Source organism: Brassica rapa, chromosome A04, assembly GCF_000309985.2.
Source record: "Brassica rapa cultivar Chiifu-401-42 chromosome A04, CAAS_Brap_v3.01, whole genome shotgun sequence".
Lineage (NCBI taxonomy): Eukaryota > Viridiplantae > Streptophyta > Magnoliopsida > Brassicales > Brassicaceae > Brassica > Brassica rapa.
The window spans coordinates 2128864-2150555 of record NC_024798.2 but is presented as its reverse complement, the minus strand read 5'-3'; the positions used below and the strand labels follow the sequence as shown (position 1 = coordinate 2150555).

General features: G+C 30.8%; 2 protein-coding genes and 1 pseudogene across 2 annotated transcripts in view; all 3 read right to left on the bottom strand.

The window, feature by feature from the left end:
- Positions 1–2202: 2202 nt before the first annotated feature.
- LOC103863058 (glucan endo-1,3-beta-glucosidase-like) lies at positions 2203–3788 on the bottom strand. Its single transcript, XM_033290645.1, has 2 exons — positions 3461–3788; positions 2203–3369 (listed from the first exon to the last, which is right to left on the bottom strand). The coding sequence occupies exons 1-2, from the start codon at positions 3549–3551 to the stop codon at positions 2420–2422; spliced, it is 1041 nt and encodes a 346-aa protein (XP_033146536.1). The 5' UTR covers positions 3552–3788; the 3' UTR covers positions 2203–2419.
- Positions 3789–5556: 1768 nt separating this feature from the next.
- LOC117133732 lies at positions 5557–12717 on the bottom strand (annotated as a pseudogene).
- A 232-nt stretch (positions 12718–12949) lies between these two features.
- The window catches only part of LOC103863055 (glucan endo-1,3-beta-glucosidase), a 29593-nt gene continuing 20850 nt past the window's right edge, over positions 12950–21692 (bottom strand). Inside the window, exon 3 of the mRNA XM_033290639.1 lies at positions 12950–13805. Coding sequence (XP_033146530.1) covers positions 13143–13805 — 663 coding nt within the window. The 3' untranslated portion in view covers positions 12950–13142. The remainder of the gene's footprint in view (positions 13806–21692) is intronic.

Here is a 21692-nt window from a genome sequence, read left to right as displayed (position 1 = left end):
ATTTCAAAAGATTAAATCAATCAGATCTATTTTTTTTAAACTGTAACAATTAAATTTATTTTGACTTATAGGCAAATATGTTATATGTAGGTGACGAAGCATCTGAAAAAAACGTGACGGACCTCCAATCGCGAGTTCCATTCCGCCGTGGTCGTCGTGCTTGGGAGCAGAATTGTGGCGGCTAGAATCGCCATGGTTTCAGTCGTGGAGCACCAGAGACTTCGGAGAGAAACGTGATGGAGAAGCCGGAAAGCTCCATTGTCCGTAACCTCAAACCGTGAGCAAAATTCTGGCAGAGTTCTACCGTAATCCGTTTCAAGGTCAGGTCGTCTCCTTCTCGTCGTGGTCTTCATGCTTGCGATGTGGCTGCCAGAATCATCATGGCTTCAGTTGCAGATCAAAGAAAAAGCTTGATAGGAGCAACAATGGTTAATTTTTGATTATTTGCAACTATGGTCCTCCCATTCTTTCTTATTCTCAAATTTATCTCAAAATTTTAGTCAGTTCAAGTTTTTTCATGAATTTTCCCATAAACTTTAAAATGTGCAATATAGACACCATGATTATGCAATTATGTATGCAAATACAATTTTTTATTAACAATTAAATACTACTTAAATAATTTAATCTGATTAATTAAGATGTAATAGTAACATATAAGTGTTCATAGTGTACATATGTTCATCAACTTTAAAGTGTACATGTGTACACTATATATGTTCTTTTAGATATAAACAAACTGCACCACAATTGCGTGCAAACAAGCGTGTACATGTGTACACATGTATAGCTTAAATGTAATGTACACACGACATTTGTGTACGAGCAAGTTTCAATGTACACATGACATGTACGAGCGACATGTACACACGACATTTGTGTATAACTCAAATGTAATGTACACATGACATGTACGAGTGAGTTTCAATGTTGCTCAACGATGGTTTAATTAGGTGTACACATGTATAACTTAAATGTTACAGACGACATTGATATTAGTTTAGTTATGAGAATGATACTTGAAAGGTATTCAGTGTGTCAATGTTGCTCAACGATATGTAATAATTTTGATGATTTTGAATATGGTTCCTAAACAGATGCATTTCAATGGCTTTGGTTTCATTCAAATTTCAAAAATGCCCGACCCTCTGTGTACATGGGATGAATGAAAAAACCACATGTACATTGTGTTAATATTATTGTGAGTTCACGAAGTCGCAGATGCTTAGTTATTTAGATAGAAAACCTACAAGAAGCAAATATGTGTACACAATCACTTTGATGTATAATACAAAATTAGGTGTACACATGTACAGTTTAAAAGTAATGTACACACGAACTTTTTATTTGATTTTTCTATTAATGATGAAAATTTACGAAAATACCCTCATCTTCTTTCTTGGTCATTGTCGACCAGAAACCCTAATTTCCGTCTCTTTCCCCTATTTTTCACGATTCTTTACATTTTTCACTAGTTTTTTTATATATTTTGTCCAGATCTGATAAATTTCAATCCTAATTCATGGTTTTACATTTCAATCATAATTCATGGTTTCAATTGTGGAAGAGGAGAGCTTCGACTTGGGAGGGTTTCAAGCGAGTTGACAAGTGGAGAACCCGACGAGATCGATGGAAATGCGGCAGATGATAAACGCCGTTGAGCAACAGATGGGCCCGGAGATGAGTTGAGGATGATGCTTGGAGTTGTAGAGTACGATGGAGACAAGCACAAGGCATGAGGCATGGTTATTTTTTTAGATCTAATTAATAAAAAATAAGATATGAGAAAGAAAAAAGTAATATTGGTTATGATTTAACTAGAGAGTAATTGAATTAGTTAGAAATCAGAGAAGATGTTAGAAAAAAGTGTCTTTGTAGAACAAACTGACCTATTGTGTTAATAAAAACATAAAACTGCCTCTGAGTGTAATTGTAAAAATTTAAAATAGTTTAAAACTCAGACCACAAGTTAAGATTGAGTTTGGTACTAAAGATTACAACCATGAAGGGACATGTGACATGTCTTACTTAGAACAGTATAGGCATTGTGTAGTTATCCTAGTTAATAGCCAAATAACTTTCTTCTTAGTGTCGATTTCAGTTTTGGACGACAAAAATAGACGCCGTGTTGATGATGGCTTTGCTTAGGCTTGTGTCATGTCTAAATGTTTCAGCTAAATATTTAAAAGTTTTTGTTTGCTATGATCGAACAACTTCATATATTATTTATTGAACAGCTTTAAACAACTTCCATTAATATTATTGAAACGTACATCTGAAGTAAAAACAATGGTTAAGGCTCATTAGTCCTTATTATTACAACAAATTCACACATTTTTAATACACTTAAAAAACCTTCAAATAGACAAATACCAGCTGATACTAGACCTTGCTTCTTCAAGAAGTCTCTCCAAGGAGATTAGTTGAAATTAACACCATATTTAAGCTGTCTAGTAGTAGGAAGAAACAGCCCAAAGTACCTCTCAGTCTCATCATTCGGCTTCTCATTCTCATCGAACATGGCGAATATGTAAGTCTCTATAGCTTTCCCTGGCCTTCTCGGAGATCCACGCTTCACATGTTGTATCAAATTGTTAATATAAGCCTCCGCATTCCCCACGCTTGCCCCGGGCCCTCCCTCCGTGGGCCAACCGCTCTCCGACACCACGACTTCCAACGATCCCCCGCCCGATTTCTCCAGTGCCGCGTAAACCGAGTCGAGATTAGCGTCGAAGAGGTTTTGGTAACGGAGCTGGTTGTTGGGGTTATTGAATTCATTATTGCTGGGTTTGAACAGAGCGAACTCTAGAGAGACGTCGCCGTTCTTGAAGCCGAAGTAAGTGTAGATATTCACGAGCAGAGGAGATCGCTTGCTTACCAAGAAACCTATCACCGGTTGGAGAAAGTTCCTATACTCATCGCTGAATCTTCCGCGCGACGGAGGATACGTGTCCGTGAAGGCTCCCATGTATGTAGTCGTGGAGACCGGGATACTAAGGCCTGCTTCGGAAAGCGCTTTATCAATGTTTTGCATAGCCTGGAAGAGAACCGTCCCAGCCCCACCTGGGCCCCTGGGCATCACCTCGTTTCCGACCGAGATGTACTTGAAACTGACATCGTTGTACTTCTGGACGTTGTCTCGGACCCATGTGCTGGCCTCCGTTTGGCTATCTGCGATACGTTGTAAGTCGCCATTGGGAACGTCGAGGATGAGCTCGATGCCGGAGCCACGGAGAGCGTCGAGAGCGTTAGGGTTGGGACCGTACATCCGCATTCGCCGGATGTTGTACTGCTTGTACATAGCCACAGCTTCGGAATTACTTGGTAGGTTATTTCCATACTCCCCGTAGCATACTCCAATTTGTCCAGCTATTAATAAAATTCATTCAATATAATATAATCAATAAAGGTTATAGAAGATGATTAATGGATGCTACATAAGCTTAAAAGATGACTAAACCTGTGGTGTCGAAGAAGGACGCCATTAGAAGGCTGAGAAGTAACATCAACATTGGTGATAATGCTAACATCCTAACCTCAGACATTTTCATGAAATAATAAAGAAGACGTTATAATGTGGTTTTCTTTCTGTTATACTTTGAGTTTTTTTTTTTTTTTGACTAAAGGCTTTCTGTTATACTTGAGTTTTTTGATATGTTTGAATCGTACCATTTTGCGCCTATTTATAATGCGAGCCCGGGGGTTCATGTCAGTCAATGCATGTAAACCATTAACAAATACAATCACATATAAAGTCTACGATTATGAGTTCTCCACACAAGTAGCTTTCAATAGCTAGGTCAATATACCCAGAGATTGAAGAGTCAAATGAGATGGCATGAATCGGTTTTTTTAAAATACTCAAATTAAGTGGTTGTGTTTTTCTAGTAATAGGTTGGATCATGGTATTATGGTATTATGAGCCGTCGTTAATCATACGTCAATCTCGTGTGAGCTAATATTAACTGTTCCTTTACGTTATTAATTATAGATTTTCGACCACTAAGATTAGACTATTCTTGGAGCTGGCCATCACTGACACCTTCATACACGCACGAAGACACTAAAGTCTTACATACTAAATAATAAAAACTAAACTACGGCATTTCCCTATGAAAGTTTGGTGAAGTCCCTTTTCACAAAAAAAAAAAACTTTGGTGAAGTAAAGATCCACAAGAACGAATAAAACCATTGATTTTCTGTCTCACAAAATAAGTGTTAGGTTCTAAATGTCTTGAGTTCATATCCAAATTCTCAAAAGATTCAACTAATGTTATATAACATCTTTACAGAAACATACAGTTAAAAATATTAGGGACTGGTGATAAAATGGAAAATGTTGCCTAAAACTGGCGATAAATTTATCAGTACACCGAAAATGTATTCCTATTCATTCGCGAACTTGTAACCGTATCTGATTCCAGAATTCTCGGATCGATTAAATATATAATTATAATTAAAGAAAATGTATTCATAAATTACACAGTGCCGGTCCGGAGTTCAACGGCGCCTAAAGAAATCAAAAAATAATGGCCCTTAGTTGTAACAAAAAAAATATTATCACAACTTTAACATACTATAGAAACTCAATTCGTTTGTTACAAAAAAAACAGAAACTTAATGTGTTGTCAAAAAATAATGTAGATAAACATAATTAACAAGAGTGTCATGAAGTTCTTAATTTTACCCATTCATCTTAGGTATAATTATTTAATCACTGTCAGAACTTTTATCAGATAATTAAAAAGTCATTAATTTGAAATTTTACCAATCAGTCTTGTGTTTTGTTCTTTGTATTTTAAGTTCCATTTGATTGATTTATATTTTTACTACATTTTAAAAAAAATCTTTTAAACAGAAATAAATATATCTTTATGAAAGACGAGCTCGAGAGAAAAATATAAAACATAAGGCATCAACTACTAATTCACTTAAAGCCAAGTTTACCTTAAATGTTTTTATTAAACCCTTGAGTTTCAAAATTTTTCAACTATATGAAAGAGCATTAGGACACAATAATTCCAGGTCAATTCAGAAAAATTTATCAAATGCAGAAAAACTTAGTAAGAAAAAAAAGTAGAGAAGTAGGGAATTTTTTTTATTAATGTGCTATTTTATGGATTTATATTAATTATGACAAATATATTATCCATATTGTAAAATACAAATTATTTTAAAGTTAAGTTTGAAGTTTTTGTTTTGGAGAAGAACATCTTAAGATTTTAAATATAGAGTTTTACAAATTTCAAAATAAAGAGTCTTTTTACGACGCTCTAATTCAGAATTGTCTTATACTAGGTGATTCTCCCATACTCATGCATGAATATAAATATTTATAAAATAATTAATTATATAATTGGTAAATATTTCCTTTCATTTTCATTGTTTATAAAAAAAATATTTTATAATTTATATGCATGAAAAATAAATTGAAATTGTATTAAGTACGGTTATGTTCCCATCTTAATTAGATATGTGATTTCAAGTATAATATTTTGGATTAGTTCAAATATTCATTTTGTATTTTGAGTTGCATCTTTTTTTAATTGAAAAACGTTTTTTTTTTAAATTAATTTAAAATTATCTTATTATTTTCTTAACTTCAGGTAATTCAGTTCATCCTCTTATATTTGTAAATTTATTTTGTAAAACTTGTATAGTTTGATATATATTGGTTTTTGAAGAAAAATAAGAAACAAAATATTTAATCAGAGTTGCATTAATAAACATAAGTTGTAATAGTTTGAAAATTCATGTACATATATGAATATCTATAAAATAACTTAATTATAATAATTGGTTGATTTGATTGTTAATAATTTAATTTTTAGATATTCAAAGCTTACGTTTTTAATATCAGAATGAGAAATAAAAAATCATCGGCAACTATGAGGTAATTAATAAAATATAGTCAATTCTTTTGTGAGCAACATATTTGCATATATGTCTTGTGGCATATCTTACAGCATTACTTGCATGACTTTTGCATCAATTTTAGTATTTCAAACGAACATATTTGGTATTATGTTAGATGCACAAGATGTTTGACCAAGATTATTCTCTAATTAATTAAGCCCATAAGAAATTGAGAAGAATAAGTATACATATATAGCTGCCATACACATGAAACTACCACAATAAAAAAAATAAAATAAAAAAACCACAACAATAAAAAAAGTAATATCAAATTTAGCATTTTAAAGTTTTACATATTTTTCAGTTTTATGACACCAAATTAATTTTTTAACTTGATTTATAACTTTGTGACAAAAAATTTTTTTTATTTGTAACTAGAAACATTTATTTTCCTTCATTTGAGTAGCGGGCTAAGACAACTCATTTATGTTTCTTACTTAGTCATTTTCTTGCTGGTTGGTACAAATAAATTCTCTGCAACATGAAGAATCATTAAACGGTTCCTCTGTTTAATCTCTGTCTTCACAAATCACACAGATATTTTGTTTTGATATCTAATGGCATCATCGTTTTAGTTCATTTACAAAGATAGTTTCAATCCTTAAACGAGACCAAGGCGAGAAAAAATCTCGAAAATATCAGTATAATCAAATATAATCAAATATTTTGTAGCATTTTTTTTGTTTTGCAGCCAATGAGTGAATCATAACCATGCGTCTTGGAATATTTATCATTGCATAAACTTATATATAGTATGTATGTATAGTCACTAATAATATGCTAGTTTGATAATATATATAGTATTTATCTTGTTGTCATCGTTATCGATCTAGGCACTTGCATGTCGAAATAAATTATGTTGACATCTATTATCTAAAATTCTCCGAACACTGTATCCTTCCCTAGACACACCCAATACACGGTCTATGATTAAATGCGAATGGCGAATCATTGCACAAGCTGGTAATTTGTGGACTATAGAGTTGCATCCTTGCGTTACTACTAGTTTCTGACATCATCAATGTCACCATAATGCTCGTTAGTTAATTAGCCGATAAATTCCGAAAAATCTAAATTATTTTTTATATGAAACATTCTAGATTTCATTGATGATCTGTGTTTCTGTAATGGATGAATTTAACATTTGATACTTACAAAAAGTTACAATATTGTAGAAAATATATAATGTATTGGCAAATAAATAAATAAAGGTAATGGATAGCCCAAGTGTTTAAGCGAATACTCCTACACATATATAACGAAGCCAAAAAGGGTCTTTTGTGTGACATTAACAGCAAATCAGATTTAGCAATATATTATTCACTAATTTGATATCAAAATCGAACAATATATAAGTCTCGATAGCTCTCTCTGGCCTCCTTGGAGATCCCGTCTTCACAATTTGTATCAAACTGTTCACATAAGCTCTTGCGTTGTCCACACTCGCAGCGGTTCGTCCGATGTTGGTCAAGTGCCCTCAGACACCACGATCTTCACTGCTCCGCCACTTAATTCCTCCAATGCCGCGTAGATAGTATCCAGGAGTGCGACGAAGAGGTTTCGATATATGTTTGACCGTCATTGACTACATTCTTATACGAAGTTAACAGAGCGTACTCCAAACTGACGTCTCTCATGTTGTTAGCGTAGATGAAGTAAGTGTCGATATTCACTAGCAGAGGAGATTTCTTGGTTACCAAGAAATCTATCACCGTGGCAATAAAGATCCGCAAAATTAGGTGTGAACGATCCGCTCGAGGGCGGAAACACACTAAGGCTTCTCGTGTCTATTGCTGTGGAGACCTTGATCCCGAGGTCTGATGCAGCTCTCTCGATGTTTTGCATTGCGGGGAGGAGAAACATCGCGTTTGGGTCCGAGGGTTGCACCTCGTTCCCTACCGATATGTAGCGGAATCTGACACCCTTTGTGTAGTTGCGGACGTTGTTACGGATCCATGTGTCGGCTTCCGATTGGTTGGAGGCGATACGCTGGAGATCCGAGTTGGGAACATCGAGTAGAAGCTCGAAGTTGGAGCCATTTACGCTGCCGGTAAAACGCAGCCACATCTGCGGGACGTGGCAGGTTGTTTCCAATTTTCCCGTAGCACACTCCGATTTGCGCAGCTTTATTTCCAGAATAAGATCGGCAATAAACAAAAAAATACATTTAATCAAATTATGAAAATAAGTAGATTATTTAAGATGATATCATCAATAGGTTAAGAAAGAGAACTGGACCTACCGTGTCAAAGAAGGAAGCCGGTAGGAAGCTGAGAATAAGCAGTAACAGTGGTATGGAGGCTAAGCAACTCGATCGATGATGAGACATCTTCAAGAAATAACAATGAAAAGATGATGTTAAGATAGCCGATTTTGTTTTATTCCATAATAAAGAGTAAATGGGTGAAGTCAACTAAATGCATGCTTTGAAAAGTTTGAAAGTGTGAACTTTTCTATATATGTAGCAGTAGCCATGACTGGCCAAATTATTTTGGACCCTACGGCAAAATATTTTTGGTCTTTTAAGTTTGATGTTTGGGTCAATTAGCCAAATAGCTAAAATTTGAATTGAAATTAAGAGAATGACATTGATTTTAACGTAATTGGGTAAGTATCATTTAAGGTCCATTTGATCCGATAATACTCTTGATTGGTGCAAGTAACCGGTGAAAGATAAAAAGTTAGATGACGTAAACAAATTGAGGTATGGCTAATATTTAAATCACATCTGAGTGAATATAAAGAACCATGTCACATATTTATGACCACATACATATGTTTCGGTGTTCTATTCCACATCACCGAAATAAAATAGATTTCTAACCTCACTCACATACTCTAATACTAAACATTATCCTAACTCTAACCCCTATATACTAAATATTATCCAAATCCCACCCCAACCCCTTAATACTAAACCCTAAACCTTAATCAATAAACCCTAAACTCAAATACATAACTCTAAACCCAAATATAAATTCTAAACCCAAATAGAATGAAACAAAATAAATAACATGGTATATATTGGTAAAACTATGAAATGTCTATAATTTCGTAGAAGAAGTTGATGTTGATCCCAACTATACCTCCTCATCTTCTAAATACTATAACCCTAAACCATATTCACTAAACTCTAAACTCAAATATAAACCATAAACCCGAATAGAATGGAACAAAAAAAAATAGCATGGTATATATTGGTGAAATTATGAAATATCTATGATTTCATGGAAAAAGTTAATGTGACCCAACTGTATCCCCTCACCTTCTAAATACTAAACCCTAAACCATATTCACTAAACTCTAAACCCAAATTTAAACCTTAAACCCAAATATAATGAAACAAAATAAATATCATGATATATATTGGTAAAATAATGAAATGTCTATGATTTCAAGGAAGAGGTTACTGTTGATCCCAACCATATCTTCTCACCTTCTAAATACTAAACCATATTCACTAAACCCTAAAATCAAATATAAACCATAAACCCAAATAGAATAGAACAAAATAAATAGCATAGTATGTATTGGTGAAATAAAAAAATATTTATGATTTCATAGAAGAAGTTAATGCTGACCCTAACCATATCCTCTCACCTTCTAATACTAAACCCTAAACCATATTCACTAAACCCTAAACCCAAATATAAACCCTAAACCCAAATAGAATGGAACATAATAAATAGCATGATATATATTGGTGAAATAATGAAATGTCTATGATTTTATGGAAGAAGTTAATGATGACCCCAACCATATCCTCTCACATTCTAAATATTAAACCCTAAACCATTTTCACTAAATCCTAAACCCAAATATAAACCCTAAACCCAAATATCAAAGTCTAAAAAATTACATATATTATGTAAAATTATATTATATTATGTAATATTAAACTAGTACAATATTTACTTGTTCAAAAACTATATTTCTAAACAAAATAAGACAGTCTTTAGTAATCATCAAATGAAATAGAACATATTAAAATAGAACAGTAGCATAATATATCGCATTACACAATAGGAATAGAAAAAAACATAATACATATTATTTTACATTTTCTATTCTATATGCGAATAGAATATAACAAAATATACAAAACTGTTCATCTTCTCCGATCAACTTAGGTCATTCACAGAGACAAAATATAAGTTTATCTGACGACATCAATGGAGACAGTACATATAACCGCATCAGAGAGACGGATTTTGTTGTTGATACAGTAAATAGAAGAGAAGAACATACGGTGGTGGCGATGAAATAATCGATCGTGATGATGGTGCCGTTTGTAAGATGGAGGTGATCACCACTGCACAAATCTTGTCGGCAAGGATCAGAGCAAATTGGGATGTGGAGACAATCAGAGGTGAAACTATTCAAATAGATATGAATCTAAAAGGGACACTACATATTTTTGGAAAACAATAATTATTAATTTCATTTTTTTCTAGCAGGTTTCTCCAGTTTCAAGCAGGGACAATACAGCAATATTATATAAAAGACAAGTAGAACAATGAAAAATTAGGGCAACTAGCTACTCAATAAATTATGTTTTTTTAGCATCATCTGACCTAATTTCCCTTGATGTTTTTAATATATTTTGCGTTTTCATAAATAAAAATTTATTCCTTTTTGTATAGTTTTCTCTTGGTAGAAAATATTCTGTTATGGAACCAAAATAACATATGCTGTACATATATATGTACATATATGAAAAAGGCATATACATACATACATTGAGCTGGACCGTCGCACTCCATGTCTCCCTACGAAGCGGTCCTGGATGTAGCTTTCAATAGGGCCTAACCAGCTTGACAAAAAAAAAATCTTACTGTTAAATGGAACGCATCATCCATCTTCTCAAAGTCAAATACTCAATCTCAAATTTTATAAGTTTTTTTTTTAAGAACACAATAAGGGGAATCAAATTGCTAATCAGAAGAATTTTGAATCCGTAATCTTCTAGATAAAATGTGGTAATAAATTATGTTAAACATGTTTGATCAAAAAAAAAATATGTTAAACATAAAAAACAAGTACAGTGAAACCTCTATAAATTAATAATGTTGTGACTACACCAAAACTATTTATTAATTTATACAAATATTAATTTATCGATATACTAATTGAACCAAAAACTTAATTTGAGATTATAAAATTATATTATTTTATAGAGATTTTTAGTGTATATTAACTTATAAAGTACTAATTTAAAGAGGTTATACCGTAGACATAAAGTATTTAACTTTCTCTGAATAATAGATCTTTCCCTACACACCCACTGCATATAACCTAAGAATAAATGCGCTGATGACTTGCATTTTGGAATCATGGTAAAAGCCGGCAATCACACATCTATTGCAGACCATTGAATTTATCCAAACGTCGTAAGACAAACTAGCCATCATCAATTATGGTAAGATAGGTTTTGTTACTAATAGTTCTTGAAATCACCAATGGCACTTTAGTTATGTCTCCTTAGACGATAATTTCCGAAAGTTCTGAAGTTTTTCTATAGAGGAAACATTATAGCCATCATCAATTATGTGTATTTCTGTAATGGTTAAACTAGAGATTGATCCGCGCACCAATACATATATTGGTTCTTACATCTCTTTATACATTGATATTTGTTTTTCATAATTAGTGCTATATATTTTAAATAAGTCGTAATATAACTAACTGTATTCAAAAAACTTGAACCGAATCGAGTAATATGATTATTTTTGGTATATATATCCGAACTCGTTTCAGATACATTTGCTATTTAGATATTTTTAGGTTCCTATACATCATAACCGAACTCATCCAAATTCAAAAGGACCCAACTCAAAACCCATACATAAATTTATAATATTCAAGCGAGGACTAATTTCAAAACAAAAATAATAATATCCGAAAAGAACAATCTGTACCTAAATAGATAGCCAATATTCATACATAACTGATTTTATAATCTAATAAAAATACTCTTTTTATGTGTTTGGCTAAATTAAGTGAAATAGAAAGAACTTTTTATTTAGTAAAATAATTATTTGGAGTAAAAAATTAAGTGACAATAAATGTAATACATTTTTAATATTTTGATTTAATTTATCATTTATTCACAAAAATATGTCTTTGATATATGTTTTTGGCTACGTAACTTTTCACCGATCGAAACTATTTTTTTCTAAAAAATTAGTAAAACAAACTAAACCGAACATTTAATAATATGCAAAACCCAGTTATTTTACATTTTTGATTTTATAATTAGCACAAAGTTAATGTTGATTAACTAATAAATAAAAACATGCACTATTATTATTATGGTAATATAATTAATGATGTGATGTATTGTTATGGTAATATAACTAGTGAAATTGTTAAACTAAGTTAAATATATAAAGAAAATTATTGTAATTATATTAATGAAATTAGTAAAAAGATACTATATTTCTTTTGTATATCGTTATCCATGTTTCCAAATAATTTTCATTTATACTGTTATCTATGTTTTCAAACAGTACCAAAAAATATAATAATATAGATTTGACATTTGATACTCAGAAAAGTACAATACTGTAAATAATATAATGAATTGGCAAATAAAAATGTAGTGGATACTGGATAACCAAGCGTTTAAGGGAACACTCCTATACATATATAATTAATAACCTCATCGTATTAATGAATATTCCTTTTTGTTATGAAAATATTAATGAATATTCTTATACATGCATGTGTGAAATATAGATTATGTTCTTAATATCAAGTCATAGGCTCGTAGCTACCATATAGCAGTCAAGAAAATCAGTACAAATTAAAAGATGATGAAAAACAAAATTTTAAAAATCGTTTAAAACTCAGACCATGATTGAGTTTGGTACTAAAGATTGCAACCATGAAGGGACATGTGACATGTCTTACTTAGAACAGTATAAGCATTGTGTAGTTATCCTAGTTAATAGCCGAAGAATTTTCTTCTTGGTGTCGATTTCAGTTTTGGACGACAGAAATAGAGGCAGTGTTGATGAACGAACAACATATATATATATATTGAAGAATTGTAAACAACTCTCATTACATTACTGAAACAGATTAAGTAAAAACAACGGTTAAGGCTCATTAGTCCTTATTATTACAACAAGTTCACACATTTTTAACACTCAAATAGACAAATACCAGTTACGGCATCACTGCTTTACTAGCCCTTGCTTCTTCAAGAAGTCTCTCCAGGGAGATTAGTTGAAATTAACACTATATTTAAGCTGTTTAGTAGTAGGAAGAAACAGCCCAAAGTACCTCTCAGTCTCATCATTCGGCTTCTGATTCTCATCGAACATGGCGAATATGTAAGTCTCTATAGCCTTCCCTGGCCTTCTCGGAGATCCATTCTTCACATGTTGTATCAAATTATTAATATAATCCTTCGCATTCTCCAAACTTGCCCCGAGCCCTCCCTGCGTGGGCCAACCGCTCTCCGACACCACGACTTCCAACGATCCCCCGCCCAGTTTATCCAATGCCGCGTAAACTGAGTCGAGATTGGCGTCAAAGAGGTTTTTGTAATCGAGCTGGTTGTTGTCGTCCTTGAATTCATTACTGCTCGGTTTGAACAGAGAGAATTCTAGAGACACGTCGCCGTTCTTGAAGCCGAAGTAAGTGTAGATATTCACGAGCAAAGGATATCGCTTGCTGACCAAGAAACCTATCACCGGTTTGAGAAAGTTCAAATACTCATCACTGAATCTTCCGCGCGACGGAGGATACGTGTCCATGAAGGCTCCCATATATGTTGTCGTGGAGACCGGGATACTGAGGCCTGCTTCGGAAAGCGCTTTATCAATGTTCTGGATCGCCTGGATGAGAGTCGTCCCCTTCCCAGCAGTGTCCGCTGGTTTCACCTCGTTTCCTACCGAGATGTACTTGAATCTGACATCGTTGTACTTTTGGACGTTGTCTCGGACCCATGTGTTGGCACTCGCTTGGCTATTTGCGATACCTTCTAGTTCGCCATTGGGAACGTCGAGGATGAACTCGATGTTGGAGCCACGGAGAGCTTCGAGAGCTTCCGTCTTGGGAGCGTACATCCGCATTCGCTGGATGTCGTACTGCTTGTACATAGCCACAACGTCCGATGGATTTGGTAGGTTATTTCCCAACTGCCCAAAGCATACTCCAATTTGTCCAGCTAGTAATAAAATTGTCATTAAGTAAAATATAATCAACGGGGTTATAGAAGATGATTAATTAATGGATGCTACATAAGCTTAAAAGATGACTAAACCTGTGGTGTCGAAGTATGAAGCCATTATAAGGCTGCGAAGAAACATCAACGTTGGTGCCCTAACCCCAGACATTTTCATGAAACAATAAAGAAGACGTTATAATATGTTTTTTTCTATTATACTTTGAGTTTATTTTTTATGTTTGAATCGTGTACCATTTTGCGCCTATTTATAGTCCGAGTCAGGGGGTTCAAGTCAGACAATGCATGTAATACCATTAAAAAATACAATCACATATAAAGTCTACGATTATGAGATGGCATGATTCGTTTTTTTTTTAATACTTAAATTTAAGTGGTTGTGTTTTTCTAGTAATAGGTTTGATCATGGTATTATGGTATTATGAGCCGTTAATCATACGTCAATCTCGTGTGAGCTAATATTAACTGTTCTACGTTATTAATTATAGATTTTAGACAACTAAGGTTAGTTGATAAAAAAAAAAGGACCACTAAGGTTAGACTATTCTTGGAGCCATCACTGGTACCTTCATACACATTAGACACCAAAGTCTTACAATCCATACTTTATACTAAATAATAAAAATATTTCCCTATGAAAGTTTGGTAAAATACTTTTTCAAAAAAAAAAAAAAGTTTGGTGAAGTAAAGATCCACAAGAACGAATAAATCCCATTGATTTTCTGTCTCACAATAAGTGTTAGTTTCTAAATGTCTTGATTTTTTAACCAAATTCTAAAAAAAGATTCAACTAATGTTATATAACATTTTTACACAAACATATAGTTAAAAATATTAGGAACTGGTGATAAAATGGAAAATTTTGCCTAAAATAGCGATTAATTTATCATAACACCGATAATGTATTCATATTTACAAGGCACAAATTACATTTACGTATTTTTTTTTTTGTTTTTAACGGCTTTTAACATATTTGTTAAAAGGAGGTTACATTTACGTTAAAAAGTTTTAGTGGCCCAAATAAATCTGTTACCATCAATTTTTTACCTAATCATTTTTTGGATGAAGGCTAACATCTATCATTATAAGTGAACATGCTTCATGTATTTTAATTAAACCGTAGATTTTACGGGCAAATGTTTCCTTCATGCGGTTTATGACACATGGCATATTCTTACATATATCTCTTATATACTAAAACACAAGTCACCTTACTTATCAATTTATGACACATGACATATTTTTACAAAAATAAAACAAAAAAAATTATTGGAAACCATAGCACTCCATCTCTAAATGTTATACGACTTCAAACAATTGTATTCCTTTTTTTCCTCCAGATATATTATCCCAAGTTTAAAAGTTTTTGGTTCCATATTTTGAAGTATTTTTCTCCTAGATAATTTTGTATCTATTAAATGATTCTTTATTTGTTTTTTGACTCTTTCTTTTTCATTTTCAAATATTCATCATTTTTTCGATATATTTGGCTGTAACAACAAAAACTATACAACTTGATAAGTATTCTTCATTTACATTGAGTTATCTCTTATTCTATAACAAATACTCTCTGATATTGTTTTGAATATTTCAGATTGAAGATAACACTTGAATCAAAGCTTACATCTTCAAAATTAAAATGAGAAATAAAAAATCATCCGTAACTGTGGGGTAATTAATACAGTATAGTCAGTTCTTTTATCAGCAATATATTTACATATAGATTTTGTGGCTTATCTTACAGAATTACTGGCATGAATATTTCATCGATTTTTGTATTTTAAATGAACATACTTGGTATTATTTTAGATGCAAAAGATGTTTGACAAAAGTTATACTTTATTTAATTAAACCCATAAGAAATTGAGAAGACTAAAGTGTTCATCCATACCTTCCATACACATAAAATCACCACAATAATAATTTAATATCAAGTTTAAATTGTTTTAAAATTTACATATTTTCAGTTTTATGACACCAAATTAATGATTTAACTTAATTTATTACTAGAAACATTTATTTTCTCTCATTTTGGTAACGGACTAAACAACTCCCTTTTAAACCTATATTTTATTTATGTGAAAAACAAGCGCATGTGTGGATGATATTCCTTAAAAAATATCATTGTTAAAAAAAATATCTCTTATATACTAAAAGACAAGTCACATAACCTATCAAATTATGATACATGAAATATTTTTACAAAAATAAAAAATAATTGAAAAACCATGCCACTCGATCTCTAACTTTTCTAAAACTTCAAATAACTGAATTTCTAAATTTTCTCAAGATATATTATCCCACATTTATTTTTTTTGGTTCACGATTTTGAACTCTTTTTTTCTCCTATATAATTTTGTATCTATTCATTTATTCTTTATTTTTTCAAATCTTTCTTTTATTGTCAAATATTTATATATTTGGGTGTAACAACAAAAAAAAATATAAATTAATAATTTTCTTCATATATATTTAGTTTTCTCTTATCTATAATAAATACTCACTGATTATGTTTTGAATATTTTAAATTGAAGATAACACTTGAATCAGAGCTTATTCTACAATATCTGAATGAGAAAAAAAAATCATCTGAAACCATGGAGTAATTAATACAGTATAGCCTGTTTTTTTATCAGGAACATATTTACATTATATGTTTTGTAGCTTATCTTACGGAATTACTCGCATGACTTTTGCATCAATATTAGTATTTCAAATTACATACTTGGTATTATATTAGATGCATAAGATGTTTGACAAATTTTATTTTGTAATTAATTAAACCCATAAGAAATTGAAAAGAATAAGTATTCATCTGTACCTTCCATACATATGAAACCACAACAATAATAACGTAATGTCAAGTTTAACATTTTTAAAAAATCCATATTTTTCAGATTTATGACACCAAATTAATGATTTAACCTGATTTATAACTAGAAACATTTATTTTCTTTTAATTTGGTAGTAAGCTAGACAACTCCTTTGTAAATCTATATTTGATTTATTTGAAAAACAAGGGCATGTGCGAATGAGATTCTTTAAAAAGCGATCATTTAAAAAACATCTCTTATATACTAAAAGCAAGTAACATAACCTATTCAATTATGATACATGACATTTTTTCAAAAAAATAAAACAAAAAATAATTGGAAACCCATAACACTCTGTCTCTAACTTTTCTACAACTTCAGTAACTGAATTCCTATTTTTCCTCTAGATTTCTTATCCCACATTTAAAAAAATTTGGTTCATGATTTCGAACCTTTTTTCTCCTATAGAAATTTGTATCAATTAGTTTATTATTTATTTGTTTTCCACTCTTTTTTCATTGTCAAATACTCTTTGTTATTTTTCAAAATATTTGGTTGTAACAACAAAAAACTATACAAATTGATAAATAGTATTCATTTACATTTAGTTTTTGCTTATTCTATAATAAATACTCTCTGATTTTGTTTTGAATAATTTAGATTGTAGATAACACTTGAATCAGAGCTTACATCTTCAATATCAGAATGAGAAATAAAAAAATAAAAAAAATCATCTGCAACTATGCGGTAGTTAATAAAGTATAGTGAGTTCTTTTATCAGCAACATCTTTACATATAGGTTTTGTTGCTTATCTTACGGAGTTACTTGCATGATTTTTTCATCAATTTTAGTATTTCAAATGAACATACTTGGTATTATATTAGATGCACGAGATGTTTGACAAAATTTATACTCAAATTAATGAAACCCATAAGAAATTGAGGAGAATAAGTATTCATCCATACTTTCCATGCACATGAAACCACCACAGTAATAATTTTATATCAAGTTTAGCATTTTAAATTTTTTAAAAAAATTCAGTTTATGACCAAATTAATGATTAAACTTTATTTATAAATAGAAACAATTATTTTCTTTCATTTGGTAGCGGGCTAGACAACTCATTTGTAAATCTATATTTTAATTATTTGAAAATCAATCGCATATGTGAATGACATACCTTAAAATCATCATTTAAAGAAAACATCTTTTATATAGTAAAACACAAGTCACTTAACCTATCAAATTATGATACATGCCATATTTTTACAAAAATAAAAAATAACTAATTGAAAAACCCTGTCACTCGATCTCTAACTTTTCTACGACTTCAAATAAATGAATTCCTATTTTTCCTCCAGGAATCTTATACCACATTTAAATGGTTTTGGTTCACGATTTCAAACTCTTTTCTCTCCTATATAATTTTTTATCTAATAATTTATTATTTATTTATTTTTCGACTCTTTCTTTTTTATTGTCAAATCTTCTTTGTTCTTTTTCAAGATATTTGACAGTAACAATAAAAACTACAAAATTTGATAATTATTATACATTTACATTTAGTTTTCTCTTATTCTATAATAAATCCTCTCTGATTTTATTTTGAATATTTGAGATTGAAGATAACACTTGAATTAGAGCTTACATCTTCCACATTAAAATGAGAAATAATAAAATCATCTGCAACTATGGAGTTATTAATAAATTATAGTTAGTTATTTTATCAGCAACGTATTTACATATATGTTTTGTGGCTTATCTTACGGAATTACTTGCATGACTTTTGCATCAATTTTAGTATTTCACACGAACATACTTGGTATTATATTAGATGCACAAGATGTTTGACAAAAGTTATACTCTAATTAATTAAACCCATAAGAAATTGAGAAGAATAAGTATTCATCCATACCTGCATACACATGAACCACCACAATAATAATGAATTATCAAGTTCAACATTTTTAAAAATTTACATAAGTTTCATTTTTATGACAAACAATTATTCATTTAACTTGATTTATAAGTACAAACATATTTTTTCTTTCATTCTGGTAGCGGGCTAGACAATTATTTTGTAAATCTATATTTTAACTATTTGAAAAACAAGTGCATGTGTGGATGATGTTCCTTAAAAATCTTCATTTTAAAAAATCTCTTTTATACGAAAACACAAGTACCCTAACCTATCAAATTCTGATAAATGTAATATTTTTACAAAAATAAAACAAAACAAATAATTGAAAAATCATGTCACTCGATCTCTAACTTTTCTACAGCTTCACATAATTGAATTCCAATTTTTCATCTAGATATCCTATCTCACGTTATATGCTTTTGGTTCACAATATCTAACTATTTTTCTCTCCTTTATAATCTTTTATCTAATAATTTATTATTTATTTGTTTACCACTCTTTCTTTTTCATTGTCATATCTTCTTTGTTCTTTTTCAAGATATTTGGCTGTAACAACAACACTAAATAAATTGATAATTATTATTCATTTATATTTGGTTTTCTCTTATTCTATAATAAATACTCTCTGATTTTGTTTTGAATATTTCAGATTGAAGATAACACTTGAACCAGAGCTTACGTCTTCAATATAAGAATGAGAAATTAAATATCATCGGCAACTATGAGACAATTAATAAAGTATATTCAGTTCTTTTATCAGCAACTTTTTTACATATATGTTTTGTGGCTTATCTTACGTAATTACTTGCATGACTTTTGCATCAATTTAGTATTCAAAACAAACATACTTGGTATTATATTAGATGCACAAGATGTTTGACAAAAGTTATACTCTGATTAATTAAGCCCCTAAGAAATTGAGAAGAATAAGTATTCATCCATACATGCCATACACATGAAACCACCGCGATAATAACGTAATATCAAGTTTAACATTTTTAAAAATTTACATATTTTTCATTTTTTTGACAGAAAATTATTGATTTAACTTGATTTATAACTAGAAACATTTATTTTCTTTCATTTTTTTAGCAAGCTAGACAACTCATTTGTATTTTTTAAAAAATTACCCATATTACATAATTTTTAATATATCATTTTGATTTTTGAAACATAATAATTTTGTAGTTTATATTTCTAAGCACAATAATTTTATATTGAATAATTTTATTTTGTCTTATAAACCATCAATTGTTGTTAATCCTATTTTTAGAATATTACCTGTGCAGCCTTATAAATGCATTTTTTATGGATCAAATTTTTACGGTAATGTATAATAAAATAATTTTATATATTTTTAGTGCTATTCTAAAGTATTTTCTATAATTAATAACCTAATTGTATTATTGAATATTCTTTTTTTTATTATGGAAGTACTAATGAATATATACATGTGTGAAATATACATTATGTTCAAGTGGGCTCTTAGCTACCTCATAGCAGTCTAGAAAACTGGCACAAAAGATGAAGAAAAAAAATATATATATATATATATATATATTATATCATTTACTTATTAATCAAGAAGCATTTTTAACAAATAACCTATGTTTAGTAGATTAATAACAACTTTACTATTATTGCTGATGTGTCAAACTCACAACCCTCCTCAACTAACTAAGTTAACACCCCTTTAATTACTAGGATATTTACATCGCTATTGGTACATATCACATATTTTTTTAATTAATGGATATAACATTACATTATCCATTCGTCGAATAAAATAATAATTGTACAATTGTCAGAGACAGCATATGAGACGCCGACGTCAAGTCTATATCATCGTCGGACAAATTCACTGATCCGTTTAACCAAATCTCTTTTAAACTTTCGCCGTCATTAGCAGACTTGAAACTGGCTGTAGATCTGGACTTTAACAGACTTGAATAAATTAACCGGTAGCTGACTAGCTCATAAAGACAACTTACTTGAAGAGCGATAAGAGACATAACTTTAACGTCGGTGGCATATGTTATTAAGTTACTTCCGCGTACGGTTCCGACATACCTTGAGGTTGAAGATCATTTGAAGATAGAAGTGAGACGCCTTGCCAACATATTTTTCAAGCGTGTGAATGTGTGATCGTTAGCGAGTTGGACTTTTCAACATCGTTAAACACTGTAGGTACTGATTTACTTCTTTGTAGTTTGTAGATATGATCTTAAGGTTTAACACTAACTTTTTCAACTCTCTTTATATTCACAAGGACAGTTCTGATCAGTACCTACTCTGACTAGCGCAAGATTGCTGCATTTTAGGTCTTTGCTTTGAAATCATTGTACAAAGAACCATATTTTAAAAACTGTTTCTTTGAAGATCACATGTGTATTTAGCTCAATTGGGTAAGTGGAAACGTTTGTGATATATTTGTTGACGAACCTCACTTTATTTGGTTTGGTAGGTTAGTATCGTATGTGTTAACATGCTTAACTTGAACAAATCTATACTATTAAAGCAGGATCCTATTGTCCTTTTTACCTTAGCATGCCCTTTTCTTTACTACCATTGCATGTTTCATTAAGGAAAATCAAGTAATATTAATAACACATCTATATTGGGTCATTTTTTTTGGATTCAGCCCACATCAGATCCGTCTTGGGCCATTTGGGCCGATTAAGAAATCAAATCCAATTCTCACATTTTTTTTTACTTTGGGTCATTGAGTCCAAGTTCAAATAATTTTTTTTCAACTATTCTTAATTATTTTTTTTTCTTAATATAATTTAAGCATTCATAAAAAAATTAAATTTTTTCATTGAAAAGTATAAATCTTTATTAAAAGTA